General features: G+C 39.1%; 1 protein-coding gene across 4 annotated transcripts in view; it reads right to left on the bottom strand.

The window, feature by feature from the left end:
- The window catches only part of glra1 (glycine receptor, alpha 1), a 69,333-nt gene that overhangs the window by 6,348 nt on the left and 48,695 nt on the right, over positions 1-14,290 (bottom strand). For all 4 annotated transcript variants that reach the window (XM_077533013.1, XM_077533014.1, XM_077533016.1 and 1 more), the window contains 3 exons: positions 12,336-12,473; positions 8,927-9,141; positions 762-908 (listed from right to left, as the gene is read on the bottom strand). In XM_077533013.1, the coding sequence (XP_077389139.1) occupies positions 762-908; positions 8,927-9,141; positions 12,336-12,473 (500 nt within the window). The remainder of the gene's footprint in view (positions 1-761; positions 909-8,926; positions 9,142-12,335; positions 12,474-14,290) is intronic.

Here is a 14,290-nt window from a genome sequence, read left to right as displayed (position 1 = left end):
TTGTATTGTTTGCATTGAATTGCAATAAACATATTGAACACTAATTGTTCATTTGTAATGAATTTGTTAATAATCTGTAAACTGATCATTTTAAAAATAGAATATTTTACCCTCTTCCAAGTGTAAATCTGACTGTTTAGAGTGGCATCAAATTGGCTATCCCATGACAAAAATCTAATAAAGTTGTTTTTTTGTTTTTGTTTTTTTAACTCAGAAATTCTAATTAAATTTTAGAAGGAGATTTTGTGAGTAGATTTATTAGTTTATTTACAAAAAAAAAGCATGGATTTTAAACAGAGAAGGGCCAAAACATGCATTGTGAAAATTAAACTGCACTAAAAAACTAGCCACCAGAGGGGTGCTACAACTACACAAATTGAAATCAACCCGAATTTCTTTTAACAGATGTGCTGTTTTTAATATCGTGACATGACAACGATGATATCTTAGGGCAGTTTTAGTATCACCGTATCTTTTTTTTTTTTTTTGTTAAGTTTTTGTCAACGTTTGTCTTCTGAAGCCTAATTGAAAGCATTGGTGTCAACATTTTTTTGTTGTTCAATTGTTTGTGTGCATTTTTTACTTGATTTTCTCGTACCAACCAAAAACAACATTTGTTTTCCTTTCCTTTCCGACAACAAAGTGACTTTTTGTCAATGTTTGACTTTTGTTTGGGTTCTGACACCACAATAGCAAGATTTTCAGATTTGCGTGTCAAAGACAAAAAAAAAAAGAAAAAAAGAAAAAAGTGATTATGTGACCTTCATGTGCCGTCGGCGGCGGCGGAAGCGCAGGAGCTCCTTGTGCTGGCGAGCGATGAAGTTGACGGCGGCGTACTCCAGCAGCGCCGAGAAGACGAAGAGCAGACAGACGGCCATCCAGATGTCGATGGCCTTCACGTACGACACCTGCCCTCAAAAAAAACAACAACAAAAAACACCACTGACTCCTCCTTCTTCATTTTTTGCCATTGTGTCACATGCTTGACGTTTGATCATAACGGCTTTATCCTGGTGAGATCGCCCCCTCTGGCCACACATGCTTATGACATGCAAATTGTTTTTGGTGCCTGCCAATTTTCAGGGAATTTTCGAAACATTCCGGCAGCTGCGATGTGCGCAGGAAGCTAACTGTTAGCGCTAACACCGTTCCGCTGGATGCCCGTGCACTCGCATCCGTTTGCTCGTCTCACCTTCGCAATGACGTGCAGCCACCGGATGCGCAGCAACGTGTGTGCGTGTGAGCGACACTCAGGTGTGCGTGCGCGCACGTGCGTGCGCAAAAGCTCAGCTGTACGGCGTGATCATGATTGTGACAGCTGAACTGCAGCGGAATCACGGTTCACTTGTTCAATTTTTGGAGCGCATGAAGCGCCGAATGGCCACAAATCGTTTGTGTGTGCGTGCGCGCGTGTGTGTGTGTGCGTGTTGGGGATTACATCTTCACTGGACGTAATTATACAATCTGATAGTGGGTCACGCAAGCTACGACTGTTTTACTTTCTTTAAGCTGAAAATCCCTCACAGGAAAAAACATTTTGTTGCCTTAAAAAAAAAAAAAAAAAAAAAAAGTCCTCTTGTCATTTTGGTTTGTCTTTTTTTTCCTGGCTTGTGAATGTCGTCTGTGTTGAAATTCAATGAGTCCAACATGATATCAGGATACAAAGATAATCCACAAAATGGGGATTGCCCCCTCAAAAAAAAAGTGAACAGTTTTGCCTCGTTTATCACAGGTGTTATGTTCCAAAACCTACCCGCGATAATGGGAATCCGTATGCCAACCAATCGCAGGGCACAGAGAGACGAACAACCATCCACACTCACGAGCACACCTAGGGACAATTCGGAGCGCCCAATTAACCTGCCATGCATGTCTTTGGAATGTGGGAGGAGACCGGAGTACCCGGAGAAGACACACGCGGGCACGGGGAGAACATGCAAACTCCACCCAGGAAGGTCCGAGCCTGGACTCGAGCCTCAGAACTGGGAAGCGGACGTGCTAACCACTCGACTACCGTGCCGCCTAAATGGTATTTCATTCATGATAAATGTTTTTTTTTCATTTACATTAATTTTTTCCCATTAAAAGTATGTTTTTTTATTTACTTAATACAGCATATATATATATATATATATATATATATATATATATATATATATATATATATATATATATATATATATATATATATATATATATATATGTTGTTTGTTTTGTTTTGGTATGAGTTTTAGTTTATTATGATTTTTTTTTCATTCATCATTTTTTATTTTCTTTCTTTATTATTTATTTTTAAATCAAAATCTCTTTATTTATTTTTTGCAATAATAGTGCATAGATTTCCAGTGCAAAAAAGACAAAATGAAATGAAACACAGGACTGACATCCAGCACACACACACAAACAAAAAAAGAAACAAAAATAAAATAAACCATAAAATTAAACCCCGTCACTGCCAATAAGATTCATGACCATTAAATATTCAGCTTTAGTAATGATTATGGATAACCAATGTCAACAAAATAAACAACATAAAAAAGAAGTCAAATTGTGGAATGTCAAGGGCCTGAGAGGACTGACACATGTTTAAAAAAAGGTCCCCAGGCACGCAGGAATCTCCCATTAGAATAATGGAGAGAGTATCTGATCTTTTCAATTTTCAAGCATGTCATTAAAGCTGCCAGCCAATCGGCGTGCGTGGGAGGAGAGGGATCCCTCCACCTGAAGAGGACAGACCTCCGCGCCAGGAGGGTGGCAAACGCTAAGGTGCGGCGCTGTTCAGAAGAAAGTCGAACGTCCCCTGTGACTCCGAATAAACCAACAAGGGGGTTCGGCTCCACCCTCACTGTCAAAACCTGGGAGAGGGAATAAAAAACCTCTGTCCAGAATTTGCTAAGTTTAGGACAAGTCCAAAACATATGAAAGAGTGAGCCGTCTGAGATATTACACTTGGTACAGAGTGGGCTGATGTCAGGATAAAAGCTGGCCAGTTTGGTTTTGGAGATGTGAACTCTGTGAACCACTTTGAATTGGATTAAATTATGACGAGCACACAGAGATGAGGAATTGACTTGTTTTAAGACGGATGACCATGTTTCCTCAGAAAAGGGGGCACCTAGGTCCTCTTCCCATGCCGCCCTGATCCTATCCATAGACGTCATCTTCAGAACCAACAGCATGCTGTAAAAAAGAGAGACAAGCCTCCTCTGGTATGGATTTGAGGAGAGGACAATGTCAACAATATTCCTGTCGGAACTTAGTGTGGTGGGCAATTTAGAAAGTATAAAATGTCGAATTTGCAGATAACGGAAGAAATTAGAATTTAAAAGTGCAAATTTATTACGTAATTGTTGGAATGATGCCAAACTATTATCAATAAACAAATCTTGGAAGCGTGCTATTCCCCTCTGACTCCACTCTTTGAAGGCGGCGTCATTGAGTGAGGGTTTGAAAAAATGATTACATAATATTGGGCTAAATGGTGAGAAGTCGTGTAATTTGAAAAACTTCCGGAACTGAGACCAGATCCTCACTGAGTGTTTAACCACCGGATTTTTTAAAGATCTGGTTGAGAGTGGAAGAGAGGAGCCGATCAATGCAGCCAGGGATACGTCATCCTCTGATCTCAACTCCATTGCCACCCAGCCAGGAGGATCCGGACGATTATGAAAGTGAGACCAGAATGTGAGACACCGCATGTTGGCAGCCCAATAATAAAAACGGAGATTAGGCAAAGCCAGACCACCGGCGGCCTTCGTCTTTTGTAGATGGGCTCTGTTAAGACGGGCCCTTTTCCCCTTCCAAATATAAGAAGAGATTGTTGAATCAAGATCATCAAAAAAAATTTTGGGAATGAAAACTGGTAGAGCCTGAAATAGGTACAAAAATTTCGGTAAAACGGTCATTTTAATAGAATTTATTCGCCCAACGAGGGACATGGAGAGTGGTGACCATTGTTTGAGCATTTGTTTGATATAAGCTGATAAATTCAAGAAGTTCTCTTTAAAAAGGTCTTTGTGCTTTCGGGTAATCGTGACGCCCAAATAGGAAATTTTGTAATTTTCAATTTTAAATGGAAAATTACTAAAGTCTGAAGCAGATACGATATTGCCAATTGGAAACAGTTCACTTTTTTCAAAGTTTATTTTATACCCAGATAATTGACTAAAGTGATCGAGTAGTGACAGAGCCGAATGGAGAGAGGTGGTCGGATTCGAAATAAGCAGCATAAGGTCGTCCGCATAAATCGAGGCCTTATGTTCAATGCCGCCTCTCCATACACCCGTGATGTCATCTCGGCTACGGATGGCGATGGCGAGAGGTTCAATAACCAGGTCAAATAACATGGGGCTGAGAGGACAACCCTGGCGGGTTCCACGATGCAGGCTAAACGGATCAGACAACTGGGAGTTGGTTCGGACCAAGGCCGTAGGATGAGAATACAACAGTTTAATCCACGCAATGAAGTTCGGCCCAAAACCAAATTTCTCCAGCACTGCCCACAGGTAGACCCACTCCACGCGATCAAATGCCTTTTCAGCATCAATGGAGACTATACACTCAGGGGTATCATCAGGAGTGGAATAGATAATATTTAATAATCTACGTATATTAAAGAAGGAGTGTCTACCCTTTATAAAACCAGTTTGATCCTCAGATATGATGGTCGGAAGGATGTTTTCTAATCTGTGAGCGAGAACTTTGGCCAGGATTTTTGCATCCGTGTTAATAAGAGAAATGGGCCTATAGGAGGCGCAATATGTGGGATCTTTGCCTGTTTTGGCAATAAGGGTGATGCAAGCTTCCGAAAATGATTTAGGAAGGGAGCCTTGCCTAAACGATTCGCAAAGCACAGAACAAAGTTGTGGAGACAAAAGCAAAGAGAACCTCTTAAAAAACTCAACTGGGAACCCGTCGGGGCCTGGACTCTTGCCTGACTGCATTGAAGTGATAGCTGAGACTATTTCAGCCTGTGTTATGGGCTCATCCAGTCTCTTACCTTGGTCTGGTTGGAGTTTGGGAACATTAAGGCTGTTTAGAAAATCGTGTATGGCATTAGGATCAGGGGGAGATTCCGAAGAATAGAGATTTGAATAAAAGTCTTTGAAGGCATCATTAATTTGAGTATGGTCCATGGTGATTTCACCGTTATATGTATGGATTTTAGTTATGTTTTGCTTCGCAGAAAAGCCCTTCAACTGGTTTGCAAGCAGCTTGTCGGCCTTGTCTCCATGGGCATAAAATGTGGCTTTGTTTTTCAGGAGCAAATATTCAACCGAATGGGTAGTGAGTAGGTCAAACTTAGTTTGGAGCGCTAATCGTTTTTTATAAAGATTTTGATTTTCAGTTAGCGCATATTGTTTGTCAATTTCCCCAATTTGATGAGCCAAATCTGAACGCTCCTTGTTAGCTCTACTTTTCATTTGAGCTGTGTAAGATATGATTTGTCCCCTGAGGTAGGCCTTAAGGGCATCCCATACAACCAGACTGGAGACCTCAGGGGATATGTTAGTGGACAAGAAAAAAGTTATTTCGTTTTCTATGAACTCCACAAATTTGTCGTCAGACAGCAGAGTGGAGTTGAAACGCCACTGTCTGCTCCTCCGGGGGAGATTTGGGAGGGAGATGGCCATGGAGACGGGCGCGTGGTCCGAAATGACAATACTATGGTAGTCACAGGATCGGACAAGGGGGAGCAGACCATGGTCAAGGAAAACATAGTCTATGCGTGAATATGTGTGATGAACGTGTGAAAAAAAGGAGTATTCCTTTTCCTGGGGATGTAGAGAACGCCACACATCACAAACACCATACTGCATGAGGAAGGCCTGAATAAGGTCGGCTGATTTACTAGGCGTGCCAGGGTTGGTGGAAGACCGGTCTAAGAGCGGATCCAGCCAGCAGTTCAGGTCACCTCCAAAGATGAAAGAATGTGTATTTAGGTCTGGGAGTAATGAAAATAGGTGCTCAAAAAAAGTTGGTTCATCCACGTTGGGGGCATAAACATTAACAAGAACCACCATTGTGTTGTATAATTTCCCAGTCACAATAACATATCGGCCAAACTTATCAGAGGTCACATTATGAGGCTCAAAGGTAATATTTGGAGATATTAAGATTGAAACTCCTCTGGCCTTAGCCTGAAAGGAGGAGTGGAATGCTCCTCCCCCCCAACCCATCAGCAGGCGGCTGCTGTCTGAGCTGCGAACGTGGGTTTCTTGCAGAAAAGCGATATCTGCTTTAAGCTGTTTCAAGTGTGAAAAAATCTTCCTTCTCTTCACTGGGTGGTTCAAGCCTCTAACATTCCAACTAACAAAATTCACACAACTATCCATGTGCGATAGAAAAAAGTAAAGAGTGTGAGATTAGATAAATGGCAGGTCAAAAGAAAAATATATGTATGTACATTTGATTCCCCAACTGTTGGCAGTGACACCCCCCCACCCCCCACCCCTCCCAAGAAAGCTGCTAAAAAGAAAAGCAGCAAGCTCTCAAACCCAAACATCTAACTCTAAATCTTCCTGTTTCAACTCAAACTACTCCTCCGGTATCAAACATTAGAACAGTAAAAATAAAACACCCCTATAAACAATATTAGAACATTAAACAGTCCTGAAAGATTTACCAGACTCAGATTAAATCAAATTAAAAAGAGTTGAACAGAATTACATTACATTAAATTAAATACGGACCTAGTACAAAAAAAAAAAAAAGGAACAACTGAATGTAAAACAGTGCACACTGACATGACTGTAATCTTAAAGTTATAAATGTGCTGGCTCCACTACAGCAGTCAATCAGATTGCGAACATATAAACAAAGAGACAAAACAAAACATATAATATGTATGGCACGCACACACAATTGTAACTACGGGCAAATTATTTAAGTTCTTTCATATTGAAACAGTTACGATAAACGCGTTCCAAGCGTGTCCTGCATGGCTCGGCTGCGTTGTTGTAATAAAGTAATTACGGTCGACATGTAAACAAACCAGCGTGTCGGTGCTCCTTGGCCGTCCGGAACCACGGCAGAGTTACCTCTCATCCAGTCAGGTTATAGGAGGTGTCTATGAAGCATGGGATGACTTGGGAAGGCCGTCGATGTACTTCTGCGCCTCCTCGACTGAGCCGATCCATTTCCTGGCTCCACCGGCCAGCGTGAGCCGCAGCCGGGCTGGGTACAGCAGCGCGGGTTTCAGACTCCGCTTGTACAGCTCCGCCATGACATCTCGGTACTCTGCGCGCTGGCTGGCCACCTCGGGAGTGTAATCCTCCACCACTCGGATCTTGTGGCCGCGGTAGTCGAGCATCCCCCTCCGGCGCGACTCCCTGATGAGCAGGTCCTTGGTCTGGTAGCGGTGGAGGCGGACGATCACCGGCCGCGGTCGCTGCCCGGGAGCCGGTTTGGCCGCCAGGGTTCGGTGGGCTCTGTCGATGTCCGGCTTGGAAGGCAGCACCTCGGGGCCGAAAACCTCCAGCAGCAGGTCCGCGAAAAACTCGGAGGGTCGGCCGCTCTCGACAGACTCAGGGAGCCCCAAGATGCGGATGTTCTGCCGGCGGCTTCGTCCCTCCAAGTCAGTCACTTTGGCTTTCAGTTTGGCGTTGTCGCTGCCAAGCGCGGCACAGGTATTCTCCAGGTCGCTAACCCGTTGGCTCAAGTCGTCCGCGGCGAGTTCTAGTGAGGACACACGCTGGTCGTGGTCGTCCACAGTCTGTCTCAGCGTGTCCAACTTTGAGTCCAGTTGATTGAAAGAACTTTTGAACTCGGCCGCGAGCTCCTCGCGGTGCCGCTCAAGTAGTGTCGTGATAGCATCCAGTGTTAAGCTAGGGCTAGCTTCTTCTTTCTTGCTCGACTTACTGCCTTTAGAAGCCATTAGAAAAGTTGATTTGGCCGTTTAGAGCGTTGTCAAGCAAATAAATGAGTGACTTAAGTTCGAATGAACGGATTCGAGGGCTTTGTTGTTGTTAAAAAAGGTAAATTAACCGGAGAGCACGCACTGCACAACTACTCCATCTATCTCCGAAACCGGAAGTCTTATTATTTATTTTTATTCATTTATTATTATTTTTATTTACAGTCATTTTTTTCCCATTAAAAGCATATTATTTGAATTTACTTGTCCAGCATAGTATATCTTTTTTTTCATGCATTATATTTTTTCGTTTTGGTATGATATTTACTTTATTATAAATGCTATTTCATTCATGATATATGTTCTTCTTTCATTTACATTTTTTCCATTAATAGTATGTTTTTTTAAATGTACTTATTAATACATTCTAAACCTTTTTTTTTTTTTTTACCAAAAAAATCCAAACATTTCTTTTTTTTTTTTTTTTTTTTTTTTTTTTTTCAAAAAATCCAAAAATTCTCAACCAGGGACGTATTTTTCCATTTCTTATGTTTTTTTTTTTGTCATGAAGAGGGATAGAAAAGTCTCTGATGACGTTCCCCTTAAAATGTCAAACTTTTGAAGTATGCTAATGAGGCAAAGCCACCGATAGATGACGACGATGCAACATTTCTCATTTAACGTTGCCACCAAAGCAGACGTTTGCAAATGCGGAATTTGGAACAAAAACAATCAATTTGCGCTCATGAAGGATGAGACGGATGAGAGAAGACTTCCTATTGGCTGGCTGCAATTTTAAAGATTTGGACAATGTTCTCCTTCTCAATGACGAATCGATACTCAAATTTGTTGTCGATGAATTTGATAGTTTATAATTATTATTATAGTCGAATATCTGTTGATGAATCGATACAGCAATGCTTGTTTTCAAGTGCTTTAGAAATAAAGTTTTGTTGAGAGCAGCGTGAAAGGTACTACGCGACTGGCGTACAGCATGTGGGTCACCACCTAGTGGCCGGGAGGTGCGATGTTTTTTTTGTTTTTTTTGTTTTTGACTTGGGGCTGTCTGACCTTGGGCAGGGAGGCTCTGGAACCCGAGCTCTGCGTGGTCATGGTGAGCACGGTGGTGATGCCCAGGCCCACCCGGGCGGGGGCGGCATCCATGTTGATCCAGAAGGACACCCAGGACAGGATGACGATCAGCAGCGACGGGATGTACATCTGGATCAGGTAGTAGCCCATTTGACGCTCCAGGTGGAAGCGGGCCTCGATGCACGTGAACTTGCCTGAAGCGAAAACAAAAAACAAAAACAAAAAAACAAAAAACAAAACAAAAACAAAAACGCAAAAACCGTGAATGCCGTCACATCCTCGGGCACTTGCACGAGTGCCACAAAAACGACAAACTCTCATTTAGGTACAGCCAAAGATCCATCGTTAGTTCATTTCAGCTTAAATTAATAAAGTAAAATTAATTTTAAATTAAAATTTAAGATACAATTTTAAGATAAAAATTACAAAAATAAAAAAAAATAAATTAAATAAAAATAAAAATTACTTAATTAAATTAATTAATTAATCTTAATTAAATAAAAAAAATTAAATTAAAATTTAAAATTTTTAAAATTTCAAATGAACATGTAAATGAATAATTAAAATGAATTAAATTACTACATTAAGGAAAGTTTATTTTTATTATTTATTTATTATTTATATTTAAATCCATCTTTGCTTCACTTCATCTTAAATTACTAAATTAAAATTAATTTTAAATTAAAATCTCTTAAAAGAAAAAAAGAAGAAGAAAAAAAATTAAATTAAAATTTAAAATAAAAATAAAAAAATATTTAAAATTATATTAAAATAGAAAATGGCTTAAATAAATAAATTAATTAAATCTTAATTAAATACAAAATAAATAAATTAAACTAAAATTAAAAATTAAAAAAACTTAAAATAAAAACGTAAACTAAAAATTAAAATGAATGAAATTATTAAATTAATGAACATTTGTATTATTTATATTATATTCATCCTTGCTTCACTTCAGCTTAAATTACTAAATTAAAATTAATTTTAAATTAAAATCTCTTAAAAGAAAAAAAGAAGAAAAAAAATTAAATTAAAATTTAAAATAAAAATAAAAAAATATTTAAAATTATATTAAAATAGAAAATGGCTTAAATAAATAAATTAATTAAATCTTAATTAAATACAAAATAAATAAATTAAACTAAAATTTAAAATTAAAAAAACTTAAAATAAAAATGTAAACTAAAAATTAAAATGAATGAAATTATTAAATTAATGAACATTTGTATTATTTATATTATATTATATTCATCCTTGCTTCATTTCAGCTTAAATTACTAAATTAAAATGAATTTAAAATTAAAATTTAAAATAAAAATTAGTTTTTTTTAAAAATTTAATTAAAATTTAAAAATGGCTTAATTATTAAATAATTTTTTTAAATTCAATTAAACTTTAAAATTAAAAAAAATTAAATACTAATTAAATTTAATTAAATTACTAAATTAATGAACGTTTATTGCAACAAAAATTGGTTCTGTTGAGCAGTCGTGTGGATCCACAGGTGCCACTTCAAATGTGAAAGCTTTGCATTGCTAAAATAACTTGTTTACAAATACATTCAAATTTCTCGTTTATGTTGTGATGCGCAATGTTAGAGTGAAGGATTCCAATTCGACCCGAATCTCAAATTTTTGGCCCCGCCTCCAAACAAAGAGTCGCGTCCGCCATCGACGTTCGCTCGTCTCAGATGAACGAGTTGCGATTCTGCAGCGAAAGTTGACGGTGGTGAATTCGGTTGGAGAGCGGATAAGGTCAAGGGTCAAGGAGGCAGCGAGGAGAAGGAGGCGAAGGAGCATCTGTGGCGGCTGAAGCGTGAGGACGAGTTGAGGAGTAAGAAGTTGACGGCGTAGAAAGTCGACTGGCGTCTTTGTCATCTCGGGCAACATTGAAACGTAGAAGAGCAAAACGATGGCAAGTCAAATGGCCGCTGACGGCAACAACATGGCCGACGTCACGCTGGAAAACCGTCAACAGACGGTTTTCACTTGGGCCGCCCGTTGCCCATTCTCGCCGAGTTGACTCAAATGGCCGTGCAAAATTGCTGCTTGCTGAGATTGAGACGTTTACTGACTTGAGAGTTTTATGCTATTATTTAAAAATAATAATAATAACAAACATGACGGCTTCTGCAGTTATCAGCAAACCAAATGTCATGCTTTGAATGCCATTTTTCATGCAGTCAAACTAATGAAACTCCCCTTCCCACATCACATTCAAATACGTACACACATATATGCATATGCTGTTCATATATTACAGCTGTCAGTTCATTATAACTTTTAATCATAATTAATTGCATGATTTCCATAGTTGACTCCTGATTAATTGCAAATTAATATTTTACATCATTTGCAAATGTATAGTAAAGTATTTTTTTCCAGTTCGTCATACTCTTGTAAATTAACAAATGTGGACAAATATGGTTATCAAACACAAATCCTCCCTCCCTCCTTCCCTTCGTTCGTAATTTCCTTCTTTCCTTCCTTCACTGTAGCCTTCCTTGTTTCCTCTCTCCCTTCCTTCCTTCCTCCCTCCCTCCCTCCAACCCTCCCTTCCTTAGTCCCTCCTTCCTTCATTGCAGCCTTTCTTCCTTCCTTCCTTGCTCCCTCCATCCCTACCTGCCTCCCTCCCTCCGTTCTTTCCTTCCTTGTAGCCTTCCTTGCTCTTTTCCTCTCTTCCTTCGTTCCTTCCTTCCTCCCTCCTTCCCTCCCTTCCTTCATTGCAGCCTTCCTTCCTTTCTCCCTCCCTCCCTCCTTCCCTTCCTTCGTTCATTCGTTCTTTCTTCCCTCCTTCCTTCCTCCCTTCCTTCCCTCCCTCTTTCCTTCCTTCAGATGGAAGGCAGATTGTTGCCAAGTAGTGATGACCATTTTGACGGTAGACTGTTGTCCAGTAAGGGCAGTTGTGACTCGTATTGCTGTTGTAGATTTTTTCAGTCCAGTGTTGATCTTGTGAAGACGCGCAAACATGAGAGCAATATTGTCAAGATTATTGCAAGGTGCGAAAGACGCATTGCTCGGGTTGTGGTTGTGTTATTGTTCCTGCGGCGTGCAGGGAAGGCGAGTTGTGCAATGCAGCAGGCGGCGAGTTAATTAGTATTTCAAGAGGCTTTTTTTGTCGCCCCCTCTTTGTGTTGCCGGGCGGAATCGCTCCTCTGGCAGTCACACTGCAGCTAATAAATCCCGGCCGCACAAAACAACGCACCTTCACCGGCGTGTTTTGGGAGACAGCCAACAAAACACGCACGCACGCATACTGAGAGAGGATGGACGGAGAAAAGTGTAGGAAGGTTTTGAGTCCTTTTTTTTTTTTTTTTTTAAAGTGTCTGTGGAGTTTTAAGGTGTTACGGCGTAAACGTTAGCCCGTCGTGTTTGCGCCACTCACTCACCCGTGTTGTAGTGCTTGGTGCAGTATCGGAGGTCTTTTTCCTCCTTGAGGATGAACTGCGGCAGCGTCAGGCCGTCGGCCACCTGCACGGCGCCCTTCTCATCCCACTCGAAGATCAGGTCGTTCATCGTGTAGCCAACTGCACGCACGCAAACACGCTAGCTTAGCATCACTCAGCATCTTTCACTCATTTGATGCCAAAAACGGAAAAATATGTTCCATATAAATGTGTTAAGTGTGCCAAAGACGGATTTATACGTTTTTTTTTAATGTTTATTTTTATGCTAGAGCATAGAGAAGGCTTTGTTGCAGCCTCTCAACTGCAAAAAACGCTTGAAGAAATGGTAGTTATTACAAAAACGGCCAGCAGGTGGCAGCAGAGTATAAGAGATCAACCAGGGCCATGTTGCAACAAGCTCTTCTTGCCAGTGGTTTCACCAGGAATGTGACGAATAAAACTTAGCTATATTCTAATGCTAATTTCTGCAAAACGGAAACAGGTAGAAAGATACTTTTTTTTTCGTGATGAAAGAAGAGACTTTAATCTTTCTTTTGGCAGGTTCCATGTTTTGATAGCAATAGAACAGAATATTCTGTGGGCCTTGCAAAAGCAGTTCAAATCTGGTCAATCAGCCAGAGGTTGCTTCAGTCAAAATGGCCGCCAGTCAATTAGTTAATAACTTGTAGCCGCTTAGCGTAGCACCGTTGGCAGCGTGTCCGCTTTTACTGATCACATGGATGCTTTTCTTTTCTTTTCTTTTCTTTTCTTTTCTTTTCTTTTCTTTTCTTTTCTTTTCTTTTCTTTTCTTTTCTTTTCTTGTTGTTATTGAAAAGCAAAAGTAGAGAGGAAGGAGGCGGGCCAAGGGATGCGGTCGCTATGGTTACTAAGTGACGTCACCGCCGGGCCCGGAGTGCATCCGCCCTGCTTGCCAGCCGCCTCACGTCTGCGCACACACATCTATACGTACGTGCGTACGTGTGTGGATCATTTCACTGTTTGCACATGCACTACTTTAATTATGTGAGTGTGTTCATACATGATAAATGTGTGTTTATGTGTATATATTCGAAATGTGTGTTTTTGTTTGGATATTTTGTGTGTACCATATGTGTGTATATATACTACAAATGTGTGTGTGCTTTTACTATAAATGTGGGAATGTGCGTCTTTGTACTCCTTGTGTGGGTGTATATATACACAAGAAACGTGTAAGTGGCAGTGTATTAAAATACAAGACTACAAAATAGTACTACAAAAATACTAAAAATAAAAATATAAAAAATACTAAAAAACTAAATACACAATACTACAAAATACTAAAAATACAAATGTAAAAAAACCTAAAAAACAAAATACAAAATACTACAAAATACTAAAAATCAAAATATAAAAATACTAAAAAGCAAAATAGACACTACAAAATAGTACTACAAAAATACTAAAAATAAAAATATAAAAAATACTAAAAAACAAAATAAACAATACTACTACAAAATAGTAAAAAATAAAAATATTTAAAAATTCTAAACAAAATACACAATACTACAAAATACTAAATAAAAATATAAAAAAATACTAAAAAACAAAATGCACAATACTACAAAATACAAAAAATACAAATGTAAAAAAAAAAAAAAAAAAAATACACAATACTACAAAATACGACTAACAAAATACTAAAAATAAAAATGTAAAAAAAATACTAAAAAACCCCCACAATAAACAATACAGCAAAATACTACTACAAAATACTAAAATTAAAATACAAAAAAATACGAAGAAAATACACAAGACTACTGAATATTACTAAAAATACTAAAAATAGATGTGAACACTATAAATGTGTGTATATGTGTGTGTTTGTGTATTATATGTGCGTATAATATATGAGCAAACGTGTTCAAGTGCGTGTACGTACATATATTACAAACACTTGTGCACATTAACTTTGAAAA

This window comes from Festucalex cinctus, chromosome 9, assembly GCF_051991245.1.
Source record: "Festucalex cinctus isolate MCC-2025b chromosome 9, RoL_Fcin_1.0, whole genome shotgun sequence".
Classification (NCBI taxonomy): Eukaryota; Metazoa; Chordata; class Actinopteri; order Syngnathiformes; family Syngnathidae; genus Festucalex; species Festucalex cinctus.
The sequence above is the reverse complement of the archived record's forward strand: the minus strand, read 5'-3'. Positions and strand labels throughout refer to the sequence as shown.